Consider the following 12,744-nt stretch of genomic DNA (forward strand, 5'->3'; position numbering starts at 1 on the left):
TGCTGTAGATAAGCCCCTGGCGCCGGTGGCCGCAGTTTATAGGGCCAAAATTGGATGACCGATTCCCTTTAAGCTGAGTTGGCCAATTTGAAACTTGGCTTTCAGGAGCACAATATTGGAGGGGGGAATGTTAATATTCAGGGCATATGATTTGGAGAAGTTAATTTTAAAATTAGCGATGGCATTGTATAAGCAGAATTCTGCCATCACGTTTGGAAAATAGATAACTGGATTTGTAATGAGGAAAAGCAAATTTACGTAGGCTACAATCTTGTTTTGAGAATTGCCAATACAGAGGCCCATAATGTTTGTATTGGACCGAATCCACCTTAGTAAGAGTTCCAGAGTAAGTATAAAAATTAAAGGAGTCAATGGAGACACTTGATTTGTGCAATTGCGTATCACAAACTACTGTGATAGAACCCCATTTAGCTCCATACAAGCAGTCGGTTTTGTCCATAGGGCAGAAATCCAACGTAGCATGTTAGGTTTTGGTCATTAACAGCTTATATATGGCGCTGCAGGAGCTGTGTTCTTGCAAGCCGCCGTATATTTACAGCGTGATGATCGCGCCGATTTGAGGGCAGTGCTAGTACTGATCGCTGGCGTTTAACCCTTCTATTGCTGGTGTTACTATTGAGGGGAATCCCAGAGAGGGGAGCTCCTTTCTGGCGCTCTCCGATCCTGTGTCAGATTTCTACAGTCAGGAAATGTATTAGTACCGGTAATTGGGGGTTTAGTATATTTTTTTTTTTTTATTTTATTTTGTAATTTAAATTTAAACTGCACTTGTGAAAAGTATGAAAATAGTCTTGGCTACAAGAGGCGCAGAATGTTGCGAAACCACTGGCGGTGAAAGAGTTAATAGATTCTGACACTGTTTGTTTTTGACATTATAATCTTGATCAGGAATGTCCCAGGTTTCAGCAGCTATCATTAATTATGCCTGTATGTTGTGTGTCCATGTACCTTGTGCACTAGGTTTGTGTTGGCTGACTTGGGACCTTACAGTCTGAGCACTTTGTTGTCCGGCCTTTTTTGAATGTCCTTTGAGTGTTGCAACTTTTTTTTTTCCCGTTTCTATAGATCAGAGTTCTCTTAATAGAACTGGAAGAAGCAAGAGGAAACCATGTGCAAAGGGATGACGACGTCAGCTCCGCTAATATCAGCAGTTCATCTGAAGTGATAACGCAGCACTTGGTCACTTTCAGAAACATTGATGAACTCCAGGAGCAGAACCAGAAATTACTAGTCGCATTGAGAGAGCTTGGTGAAGCCAAAGAAAAAGAAGAGCAAGAAGCCGCGGCCGCACAGTAAGCCACAGACAGTGCACCGATGAGGGTTACACTGGGATTCGCCCTTATTACTTCGTCTTTCGGGTCAATTTATTCTGTGAAATTCCATGGTTTCAGATAACGTGTAGCCAGGAGGCACCAAAGCTATTCATACAAGGCCAAATAGGTTTGATACCATGCTGTACTTGTTTCCATTGGGAAATAGTGACTGGTATAACTAGATTAGATATGTACATGTGAAATTCTCACACAGGGCAGTGTAGTAATTGGCCAGTACAACGCCGTAGACTCCTGGGTGGCTTGGAGCTCAGGGATTATAGCTGTAGAGATCACCTAAAGGTGTAGTGTTTCGGTGATTACACTGCGTGCCATGTATAAATAACTGGTGCAAACAGGTGTATGTCTGTCCAGCAACCTAGGACTAGAGACGTCATGTGCAAATACCTGATGCCAGTGTTGTACAATACAAATCAAGTAGTGAATACTGCAGCAAATTTGGTGGATCTGGGCTTTTATCAACCCTACAAAGAAATGTTTTTGTTGTGATTGTTGTTTGCTTTGTGTATTAATGCAGTAACTCTGTCACTAGGCTTTCTGATTTGAGGCGGGAGCTGGACATGGCTCTTTCTGAATTGGAGCAGCTTCGTGAAAACCGTCAGCATCAGAAGCACATGGTTGAGTCTATTGTACGCCAGCGAGACATGTATCGTATTCTGTTGGCTCAGACGACTGGAGTCACGCTGCCTGCTGCAGGTAAGGCATTTCTGTAAGGGACCATGTAGAATTGTATAAATGGCGCTATAACAATAAATAATAATAATAATTGCCTCAGGATACGTAAGCATTAACTTACAGCAGACCTGTCATCAGAATTGTTGCTCTACTGAAGGGAATGGTGAAATAAAAAAGAGAAAAACCCACCAAAAAGTCCAAAAAATATTTTTTTATTGCTTACATAAAGTTAAAATCAGACAATGAGACAAAATGCAGAAGTAGAATACCAGATAGCATGAATAGTATATTAAAAAGTAGTCTGGGAAATTACAAGGACACACATCCACAATCGATAAGTACATAAAAAAAATCCCCCCCAAAAAAGCCCCAAAAACAATTGCATAAAAATTAGTGAGCCAAAAAATATTAATAATTAAGATGAATAAGACAAAATGCACACTGATAGTGAAAAAAAGTGAAAACCATAATGCTGTTGAAGCGATAAGTGCCAAAAATATATAAGCAAAAATGAGATGCAAACGCAATACGAGCTGAGCAGGTAGGGGGACTGAACTCAGTGAAAATAAATTCATATATATGAAGAAATAGCCAGTAATCTACTTACACAAAACTACAGTCTCTCACACTATAGATGGCGTGCCAACCCAACGCGCGTTTCGGCTTGTAACCTTCGTCAGTGGTTACCGATTGTCCGCAACTTGTTATGCACGGTTCTATATCCATGGTAGCTTTTATTCATTGTTTTTTTTATTTGTAAGTTATAATTTTTATACTTTTAGCTCCCATTTTATGCCTTTGCCTTTACTGGTATCTGAAGGGAATGGTGTATTGTCAGTGCTGCCAGCTTATTGTGCATACCATAAAACTACCACTAAGGGATCTTTGGGCTTAGTGAGGTATGAGCCAACTGTACTACTTAGCCTGCTGCTCTTTTGCTCCATTCCTGCCAATGAATGGCGTCTGTGGATACTTCCACCTGTACAGGATTGAGCCTGCTCTTAGCAACACATTGCACACTTTTGTTTGTGCTTTTCGTTGTTAGACAGCCCAACAGCTGTTAAAATATCCAGAAATGGCCTTCATAGAACTTATTGAATCATAATGACAACCCAAAACATCCAAATGACCCTGATTAAAAGTTCACATACCGTGGTGAGTTTGGCCTGATAACATGCACAGAAGTTGACACAAATGGGTTTGACTTGCTACTCAATTTAACATCTTCACCTGTGACCTGTTTGCTTGTAATTAGTGTGTGTGCATAAAAGCTGAGTGAGTTTCTGGGATCCAGACAGGCTCTTGCATCTTTCATCCAGCCACTGACGTTTATGGATTGTGAGACATGGGGAAAGCAAAAGAATTGTCAACAGATCTACGGGAAATGGTAGTTGAACTGTATAAAACAGGAAAGGGATACAGAAAGATACCCAAGGAATTGATACTGTTAGTCAGCAGTGTTCAAACTGTGTTTAACAAATGGAAAATCAGAGGCTCTGTAAAAACAAAACCACGGTCAAGTAGACCAACAAAAATGTCATCCACAACTGCCAGGAAAACTGTTCGGGATGCAAAGAAAAACCCACAAATAACATCAGGTGAAATACAGGACTCTCTTAAAACTAGAGTTGTGGCTGTTTCAAGATGCGCAATCAGGGGGCACTTGAAGAAAAATGGGCTGCATGGTCGAGTCGCCAGAAGAAAGCCATTGCTGCACAAATGCCATAAAGTAACTTGCCTACAGTACGCAAAACAGCACAGAGACAAGCCTGAAAACTTCTGGAACAAGGTAATTTGAAGCGATGAGACTGAAAATTGAACTTTTTGGCCACAACCATAAACGTCACATTTGGAGAGAGGTCAACAAGTCCTATGATGAAAGGAACACCATTCCTACTGTACAGCACGGAGGTGGATTGCTGATGTTTTGGGGATGTTTGAGCTACAAAGGCACAGGAAACTTGATCAAAGTTGAAGGAAAGATGAATGCAGCACGTTATCAGAAAATACTGGAGGTAAATTTGCACTCATCAGCCCAGAAGCTGCACATGGGACATACTTGAAGGTTCCAACATGACAACAATATGAAACACAAGGCCAAGTCGACCTGTCATTGGCTACAGCAGAACAAAGTGAAGGTTCTGGAGTGGCTATCTCAGTCTCCTGACCTCAATATCATTAAGCAACTCAGGGTGCGCGGTTCATGCTAGACAGCCCAGGAATTTACAGGAACTGGAGGCTATTTGCCTAGAAGAGTGGGCAGCTGATAAAATAAAGAACATCATCCACAAAAGACTTCAAACTGTCATTGATGTTAGAGCGGGCAATACACGGTATTATGAAATGGGGTATGTGAACTTTTGATCAGGGTCATTTGGATGTTTTGGGTTGTCATTATGATTTAAAAAGAGAAAACACAGTAGTTTGACAATAAATGGCTTCACCCAACCACTTAACCATGAGAGGAGAAAAAGTTTTGGTGTTATTCATATTCATTGAAAAAAGGCCAAGAAAGCAAAAATTCTGCTGGGGTATGTACACTTTTGAGCACAACTGTATACTGATTTTGAGTAGTGATGAGCGAGTATACTCGTTGCTCGGGTTTTCTCCAGCACGCTCGGGTGATCTCTCGAGTATTTGTAAGTGCTCGGAGACTTAGTTTTCGTCGCCACAGCTGAATGATTTACGGCTGTTGGACACCTTGAATGTGGGGATTCCCTTGCAACCAGGCAACCCCCACATGTACTCAGGCTGGCTTGCAGCTGTAAATCATACAGCTGAGTAAACAAAAACTAAATCTCCAAGCACTTAAATATACTTGGAGACCACCCGAGCGTGCTTGAGAAAACCCGAGCAATGAGTGTACTCGCTCATCACTACTTTTGAGTGTTTAACTCTTTATTGATACATGTATATCGCAAGTCTGTATCAGGTGCTTGGAGTGGGCTGTAAGAATTAGCTTGCCCCATACTTGGCAGGTAATGGCTGTGTTTACAGCTGGGACCTGACCCTCTTAACGTCAGGGGGCCGCAACGCTCCCCTCGTGATTGTTAACCTTGTTAAATGCAGCGTAATGGCATGGGGTGCATCAGTCTATGTGATCGTTGACGTGCCTGTGATGTGATCGCAGCTTGCCAATGAGTTGATTTGACAGCCGGGGGTCTATTGAAGACCCTCCATGCTTGTCACTATGGAGCTCTCTTGAAATCAAGCCTGTGGCCTTAGTTCAAAGGAGACCGTGATTTTTACTATATGCAGTAATACTGTGGCATTTCTGTATATATCATAAGTGATCAAATGATAGCAGGTTCAAGTCCCCTAAGTGGACATACAAGTAGAAAAAAAAGTCAAATACACTTCTAAATATGACAAAACAAAAGTACTAACCCCTCCTTTTCCCCTTTAAAAAATGTAGATGATAAAATAAATACACGTGTTATTGCAGCACTCAGAAAAGTCTGAGCTGTTAAAATAAAAGTAATTAATTTGATTGAATTTTTTCTGTTTACGGGGTTTATCAAGAGCCAAAATAGTTTTTTGATAACTGCAATACTATAAAATAATGCTGTAACAAATGATCAAAACGTCATATCTATTCCAAAATGTCGCCTCGCCTCATGAAAAACCAGCCCCACACGGCTTCATTGACAGAAAAAGGAAAACTTTGCAGGTGTTGGAAAATGGTGACCGAACGACCAAAAAGAAAAAATATTTTTTCAAACTTCTGATTTTTTTTCTTTTGTTCACCACTAAAATAATGAAAAATGAAACATGTTTGGTATTGCTGTAATCGTACTAATGAGCTGACTCATATTATGAGGTAATTTTTACCCAACCATGTACGCCGTAAAATTGATACCTAAAACCAGTGTCAGAATTGCACTTTTTTCACAATTTCACTGCACTTGGCATGCTTTTTCCATTTTCCAGTTCACAGTATGGTATAATGAATGGTGCCTTTCTTTTTTTTTTTTTTTTTTTTTTTTTTTTAAACATAAATTTTTATTTATTTACAAATTGTCGAGCATTACATCTTGACGACATTAAATTCTTAATAATTAACCCAACGTTATGGGGATTAGGGAAGGGAAGAGGATAGGGGAAATGGTGACATTACAATAACTATCCAGTCACATTCTCTATGCGAATCTGCAAAGTTATTTAAGAACGGTATTTAAACGGAAAGATAACCAATTGTTCCATTTTTTTTTTAAATAAAATTGAGCTATATTATTAGATGTAGCGATTATTTTTTCTGATGGGCAATTTTCGTTGATCAGTGATACGACCTCGGGCAGTGAGGGGCACTTGGAGTTTTTCCAGTAACTAGCAATTTTGATTCTTGTTGCTACAATAATATGTACAATCACTGTACGGGACTCATAGGGAAACGAGTCCAAATCAATAGCGAGTAACGCCTGCTGTGCATTGAGTCACCGGTATACCACAAATCTGGAACATCAGATGATCTATGGCTTCCCACAAATGTCTAATTCTGTCGCAACTCCACCATATATGTAGAATGTCTGCACTGGGGTCTCCACACCTCCAGCACGTGTCTGGGGAACTGCGGAACATCCTAGACAATCTACTGGAAGTGAAATGCCACCTATTCTTCATAATTTTCTCTCATATAGACCCCTCAAAATTACTTCAAATGTGAGGTGGTCCCTAAAAAAAAAAAAAATGGTGTTGTAAAAATGAGAAATTGCTGGTCAACTTTTAACCCTTATAACTCCCTAACAAAAAAAAATTTTGTTTCCAAAATTGTGCTGATGTAAAGTATATATGTGGGAAATGTTATTTATTAACTATTTTTTGTGACATATCTCTCTGATTTAAGGGCATAAAAATACAAAGTTTGAAAATTGCAAAATTGTAAAAATTTTTGCCATATTTCTGTTTTTTTCATAAATAATCGTAATTAATATCGAAGAAATTTTACCACTATCATGAAGTACAATGTCACGAAAAAAACAGTCTCAGAATCAGCAGGATCCGTTGAAGCGTTCCAGAGTTATAACCTCATAAAGGGACAGTGGTCAGAATTGTAAAAATTGGCCCTGTCATTAAGTACCAAATTGGCTCTGTCACTAAGGGGTTAATACCTGGCATTTATACACGTTCAGCTTATAATATGATATTTTGGTATATGAATCGATTATTTGCATTGCTGCCGGTAATGATTCTGTCGGGTTTGTTAACGCTAGAATGATCATGTCAGCAAATAAACCTATTTTGTGTTCTGTTTTATTCACCTGAATTCCTGATATCATTGAGTGTGATCTAATTTTCTGCGCTAGAGGCTCAATCACCAAAGCGAATATAAGGGGTGATAGCGGACACCCCTGTGATGTCGGATAGTAATAATAAACCTATCCGACATCATTCCAGAGACAGAAACAGACGCTGATGGGTGAGAATATAGCAGTGATTGCTTTAGCAATATTACCCGCAAATCCGAATCTGGCCAGAACCTCAAACAGGTATCCCCAATGCACCCGATCGAACGCCTTCTCCGCGTCCAGGGATAGGAGCAGAGAAGGCGTCCGGTCCCTCCCCGCCACATGGATGAGGTCAATGATTCGTCTGGTGCCGTCCAATGTCTGTCTAGATTTGATAAATCCAACCTGGTCTCTGTGCACCAGAGAAGGGATTACATCGGAGAGTCTATTTGCTAAGATTTTTGAGTACAGCTTGAGGTCAGTATTTAGAAGGGATATTGGCCTGAAATTACTTGGATGATCGGGCGTTTTTCCTGGCTTGGGAAGAGCGACTATAGTCGCTTGTAATATTTCTTCTCGTATTTTGCTTGTTTCAAATATATTTTGGAAGACTAATAATAGATGTGGGGACAATATTTGGTTGAATAACTTCAAGTATTCATTAGTTATACCATCCGGTCCTGGGGATTTATTATTTTTTGTTGCCTGAATGGTTTGTTGGATTTCTTTTTGGCTTATAGGTTGATTTTGAATGGTGCCTTTCAAAAGTACAATTCGTCCCACCGAAAACAAGCCCTCATATGTCTAAGTGGACAGAAAAATAAAAAAGTTATAGCTCTCGAAAGAAGGGGAGGAAAATGCAAAAACTGAAATTGGCTGCAGCGTGAAGTAGTTACGCCCTGAGAACCTGTACTAAATATCTGGTAGAAGTAGTCTGAGAGCTGGTGAGCGCTGGGGCGGTGGCCACTCTGCTTCTCACAGCCACTCTACTAGGTGACCACAGGAATACAGGCTGGTAGAGCAACACTGATGGATGCTGTTTCAGTGTGGCCGTGTGCATGACATGAACACGTGTTGCAACTCTAAAGGCATAATTTTCATGAGAAAGAGGCGCTTGGACTGGGTAATAAAGTGCATGAGGTTTTTTTTTTTTATTTTTTATCCTTTTTTTAGATGAATCATCGGTGATATCTACCCCAAGAAAGTCCCCTAGAGCTTCTCAGCTTCCATCCACTCCAGCTCCTACAATTTTGGTTTCAGAATCCTCCGAGGCTACTGAAGCAAAAGCTGCACTGAAACAAGTGAGAGAACAGTTGTGTTTTGGTTGTGGGGTGAGACACGGTGTTTAAAAAAAAATAAAAATAAATAATAATCCCCATGCTGGTGTGCATGGTCTCCTCATCCCCATGCTGGTGTGCATGGTCTCCACATCCCCATGCTGGTGTGCATGCTCTCCCGATCCCCATGCTGGTGTGCATGCTCTCCCGATCCCCTTGCTGGTGTGCATGCTCTCCCGATCCCCTTGCTGGTGTGCATGCTCTCCCGATCCCCATGCTGGTGTGCATGCTCTCCCGATCCCCATGCTGGTGTGCATGCCCTCCCGATCCCCATGCTGGTGTGCATGCCCTCCCGATCCCCATGCTGGTGTGCATGCCCTCCCGATCCCCATGCTGGTGTGCATGCCCTCCCGATCCCCATGCTGGTGTGCATGCCCTCCCGATCCCCATGCTGGTGTGCATGCCCTCCCGATCCCCATGCTGGTGTGCATGCCCTCCCGATCCCCATGCTGGTGTGCATGCCCTCCCGATCCCCATGCTGGTGTGCATGCCCTCCCGATCCCCATGCTGGTGTGCATGCTCTCCCGATCCCCATGCTGGTGTGCATGCCCTCCCGATCCCCATGCTGGTGTGCATGCCCTCCCGATCCCCATGCTGGTGTGCATGCCCTCCCGATCCCCATGCTGGTGTGCATGCCCTCCCGATCCCCATGCTGGTGTGCATGCCCTCCCGATCCCCATGCTGGTGTGCATGCCCTCCCGATCCCCATGCTGGTGTGCATGGCCCCCATCAGAAAAACATAAAAACAAACCATCCTACTTGCCTTCCCTGCGCTCCCTCTCAGCGTCTTGTTCCGATGTCAGCAGCTGATTTATCCTTTAAACGGCGCATTGCAGTGGCATCATGTGCTGCCTACAACCACAGGACAGCTGCCGGAATACTCACTCCTCTCCACGCTGGGGCTATGTGCATGGAGAGCAGTGAATATTCATTGCTATATATTAGTGGGCACAGTTACCTCAGCAGCTGGCTTGTTGCAGCGACCAGGAGATCATGTGTACCCCTTACTAAAGGGAAGGAATATTCACTGCTCTTCACACCTATGGGGGTGGAGAACAGTGACTATTCCTTCCCTTAAGTAGTGGGCAGCATGTAGGTCTTAGAAAGTTAAATAAAATGATACCTTGATATCTGCGATCCAATGTTTTATTCCAGAAAACTCCACATTTTTCTTAATATGTAAATGAGCTGTTACAATCTATTGGCCAGACACTCATCTCCTTGAGAATTTTCCTCCAGAGATTATTATTAATGTAAGGAGGTGTTACCAATGTGAGACATGTAATGGCTGACAGTCTGCGCTCCTCATTTACATGTCTCTCTCTGGTAACACTTTTCACGTATAATAGTCTTTGGAGGCAGATCATTGCCCAGCCCATAGATTGTAATGGCTCGTTTACATATTAAAAACATGGATTTCTCTGAAATAAATCATCAGATGGCAGATATCAAGGTATCATTTTATTCAACTTTCTCTGACATGTACACCCATATTGATGGCTTAGAGTGAACCGGTCAGCAGGATTGTGCACAGTAACTTACATACAGTGCCAGGTTGGCACAGTTATACTGATTAACATGATACCTGGGTGATGAAATCTTGTGGTTGTCGTTTAATCTGTATTTATTAGTGATGAGCGAATATACTCGTTACTCGAGATTTCCCTAGCATGCTCGGGTGTCCTCCGAGTATTTTTTAGTGCTCGCAGTTTGTTTTTCTTGCTGCAGCTGAATGATTTACATCTATTGCCAGCATAAGTACATGTGGGGACTCCCTAGTAACCAGACAACCCCCACATGTACTTATGCTGGCTAACAGATGTAAATCATTCAGCTGCGGCAAGAAAAACTAAAACTCCGAGCACTAAAAAATACTCGGTGGACACCCGAGCGTGCTTGAGAAATCTCGAGTAACGAGTATATTCGCTCATCACTTGTATTTATAGTTTTCTATTAATGAGATTCTTGTGCTCCGGGCTGGGGATTTATGTGGTGCTCTGCTTGCATATTCATCTGTATGGGCTTATGGCAGGTCACTAATCCTTCAATGACCTACTTCCAATTTTACATAATTTTGTGCCATTTTGCTGCCAACATTTTTTTTTTCTTTTCTGCCAGCAGAATGCCGCCGGTAGTGGCTTTTGTGCAGTATCCTCTATCACTTGCCGATAGATGCTACTGCGCAAGTGCTACCGGCGCCATTTTGCTGTATCTATATTTTTTTCTTCCAGCAAAATGGTGGCGACCCTTGCACAGTAACATCTATCGGTAAGAAAGAGATGCTACTGCTTGGGTGCTGTAGCTGTTTTGATGGATGCAACTTTTTTTTTTCTACCCCCTTAAAGGGAACCTGTCACCCCGTTTTTTCAGATTGAGATATAAATACTGTTAAATAGGGCCTGAGCTGTGCGTTACTATAGTGTATGTAGTGTACCCTGATTCCCCACCTATGCTGCAAAATACATTACCAAAGTCGCCGTTTTCGCCTGTCAATCAGGCTGGTCAGGTCGGGAGGGCGTGTTCACAGCGCTGTTTCTTCCTCAGCTTTACGTTGGTGGCGTAGTGGTGTGCGCATGTTGAGGTGACTAATCCACTGTGGGCACGTGAACAAGGAGCGCGCGATCTGCGCAATCACCCCCTGTCATCGGTGGGGGCGGCCATCTTCCTGGGGCCGCGCGTGCGCAGATGGAGTGCTCTGCTGCACGGGGCTTCAGGAAAATGGCCGCGGGATGCCGCGCGTGCGCACAAGAGATCGCGGCGGCCATTTTCCCAAAGCCGAGACTCGGCTTTGGGAAAATGGCCGCCACGATCTCTTGTGCGCACGCGCGGCATCCCGCGGCCATTTTCCTGAAGCCCCGTGCAGCAGAGCACTCCATCTGCGCACGCGCGGCCCCAGGAAGATGGCCGCCCCCACCGATGACAGGGGGTGATTGCGCAGATCGCGCGCTCCTTGTTCACGTGCCCACAGTGGATTAGTCACCTCAACATGCGCACACCACTACGCCACCAACGTAAAGCTGAGGAAGAAACAGCGCTGTGAACACGCCCTCCCGACCTGACCAGCCTGATTGACAGGCGAAAACGGCGACTTTGGTAATGTATTTCTCAGCATAGGTGGGGAATCAGGGTACACTACATACACTATAGTAACGCACAGCGCAGGCCCTATTTAACAGTATTTATATCTCAATCTGAAAAAACGGGGTGACAGGTTCCCTTTAATAGTATATGCAGTATGTAAAATAGGGGGCAGGTCAGTGAGGGGTTAGTGACCTATCATAAACTCATACAGATGAATATGTAAGCAGAGTGCCACATGAAGACAGGCCGCCCCGGAGCACCAGAATCTCATTAACTGAAAACTGCAAATAAAGATTACACAAGAACCACAAGACGGATTTCATCAACCAAGGTATCATGTTAATCACTATAATGGCGACCCGAAACTGTCTAGTTTACTGAGCACAATTCTGCTGATAGGTTACCTTTAAAGGGAGTCTGTCAGTAGGTTTTTGCTATGTAATCTGTGAAAGCATAAGGTTAGATATCAGTGATGTGTCACTTATTAGGTTGTGTATGCTGCTGTTTCAGTATAATGAAGGTTCACTGTAGCTTGGTCCTAGCATTCGTCCATCACCAATTAGCAATTTACTGTCCATATACTATGTACACAGAAATCTTAAATCGCATGTGTGGGCTGGTGACTGCTTTGAGCTCTGCCATATCTAAAAACTGTCACAACTGCTGCACACAGTAAACTAAGTGATACATCACTGGAATTGGGGTCTATTTCTCTATATTATGCTGCTATTAGATGGGGAAGAAAAAAACCTGGTGAAAGATTGCCTCTAACCCCTTCCCCACATTGTAGCTGCAGACTTATGAACCCCCCAGCACAGGCACTGTGCGCTGCGGGAATTTGCCACTTTCTGAGACATCACCGTAGAGTATGTATGAGTTATACATACTATCGGCTAATGGGCGTGTCCTCGCTCCATACACTTGTATTGAGCAAGGCCGCACCCACTGGATGGCCGCGTCAGTAATCGGGTCGTGGCCTCCCTCAATACAAGTGTACTGGTCGGGCTATGGCCGGGAGTATGTATAACGCATACATACCCTCGGGTCCCAGCTCAGAACACAAGTGACTGCAGA

The 12,744-nt window shown here is 43.1% G+C and overlaps 1 protein-coding gene across 2 annotated transcripts in view; it reads left to right on the forward strand.

The window, feature by feature from the left end:
- The window catches only part of TPR (translocated promoter region, nuclear basket protein), a 196,935-nt gene that overhangs the window by 79,299 nt on the left and 104,892 nt on the right, over nt 1–12,744 (forward strand). For both annotated transcript variants that reach the window (XM_069737241.1, XM_069737242.1), the window contains exons 14-16: nt 1,087–1,313; nt 1,885–2,048; nt 8,426–8,553. In XM_069737241.1, the coding sequence (XP_069593342.1) occupies nt 1,087–1,313; nt 1,885–2,048; nt 8,426–8,553 (519 nt within the window). The remainder of the gene's footprint in view (nt 1–1,086; nt 1,314–1,884; nt 2,049–8,425; nt 8,554–12,744) is intronic.

This window comes from Ranitomeya imitator, chromosome 8 (assembly GCF_032444005.1).
Source record: "Ranitomeya imitator isolate aRanImi1 chromosome 8, aRanImi1.pri, whole genome shotgun sequence".
NCBI classification, from domain to species: Eukaryota; Metazoa; Chordata; class Amphibia; order Anura; family Dendrobatidae; genus Ranitomeya; species Ranitomeya imitator.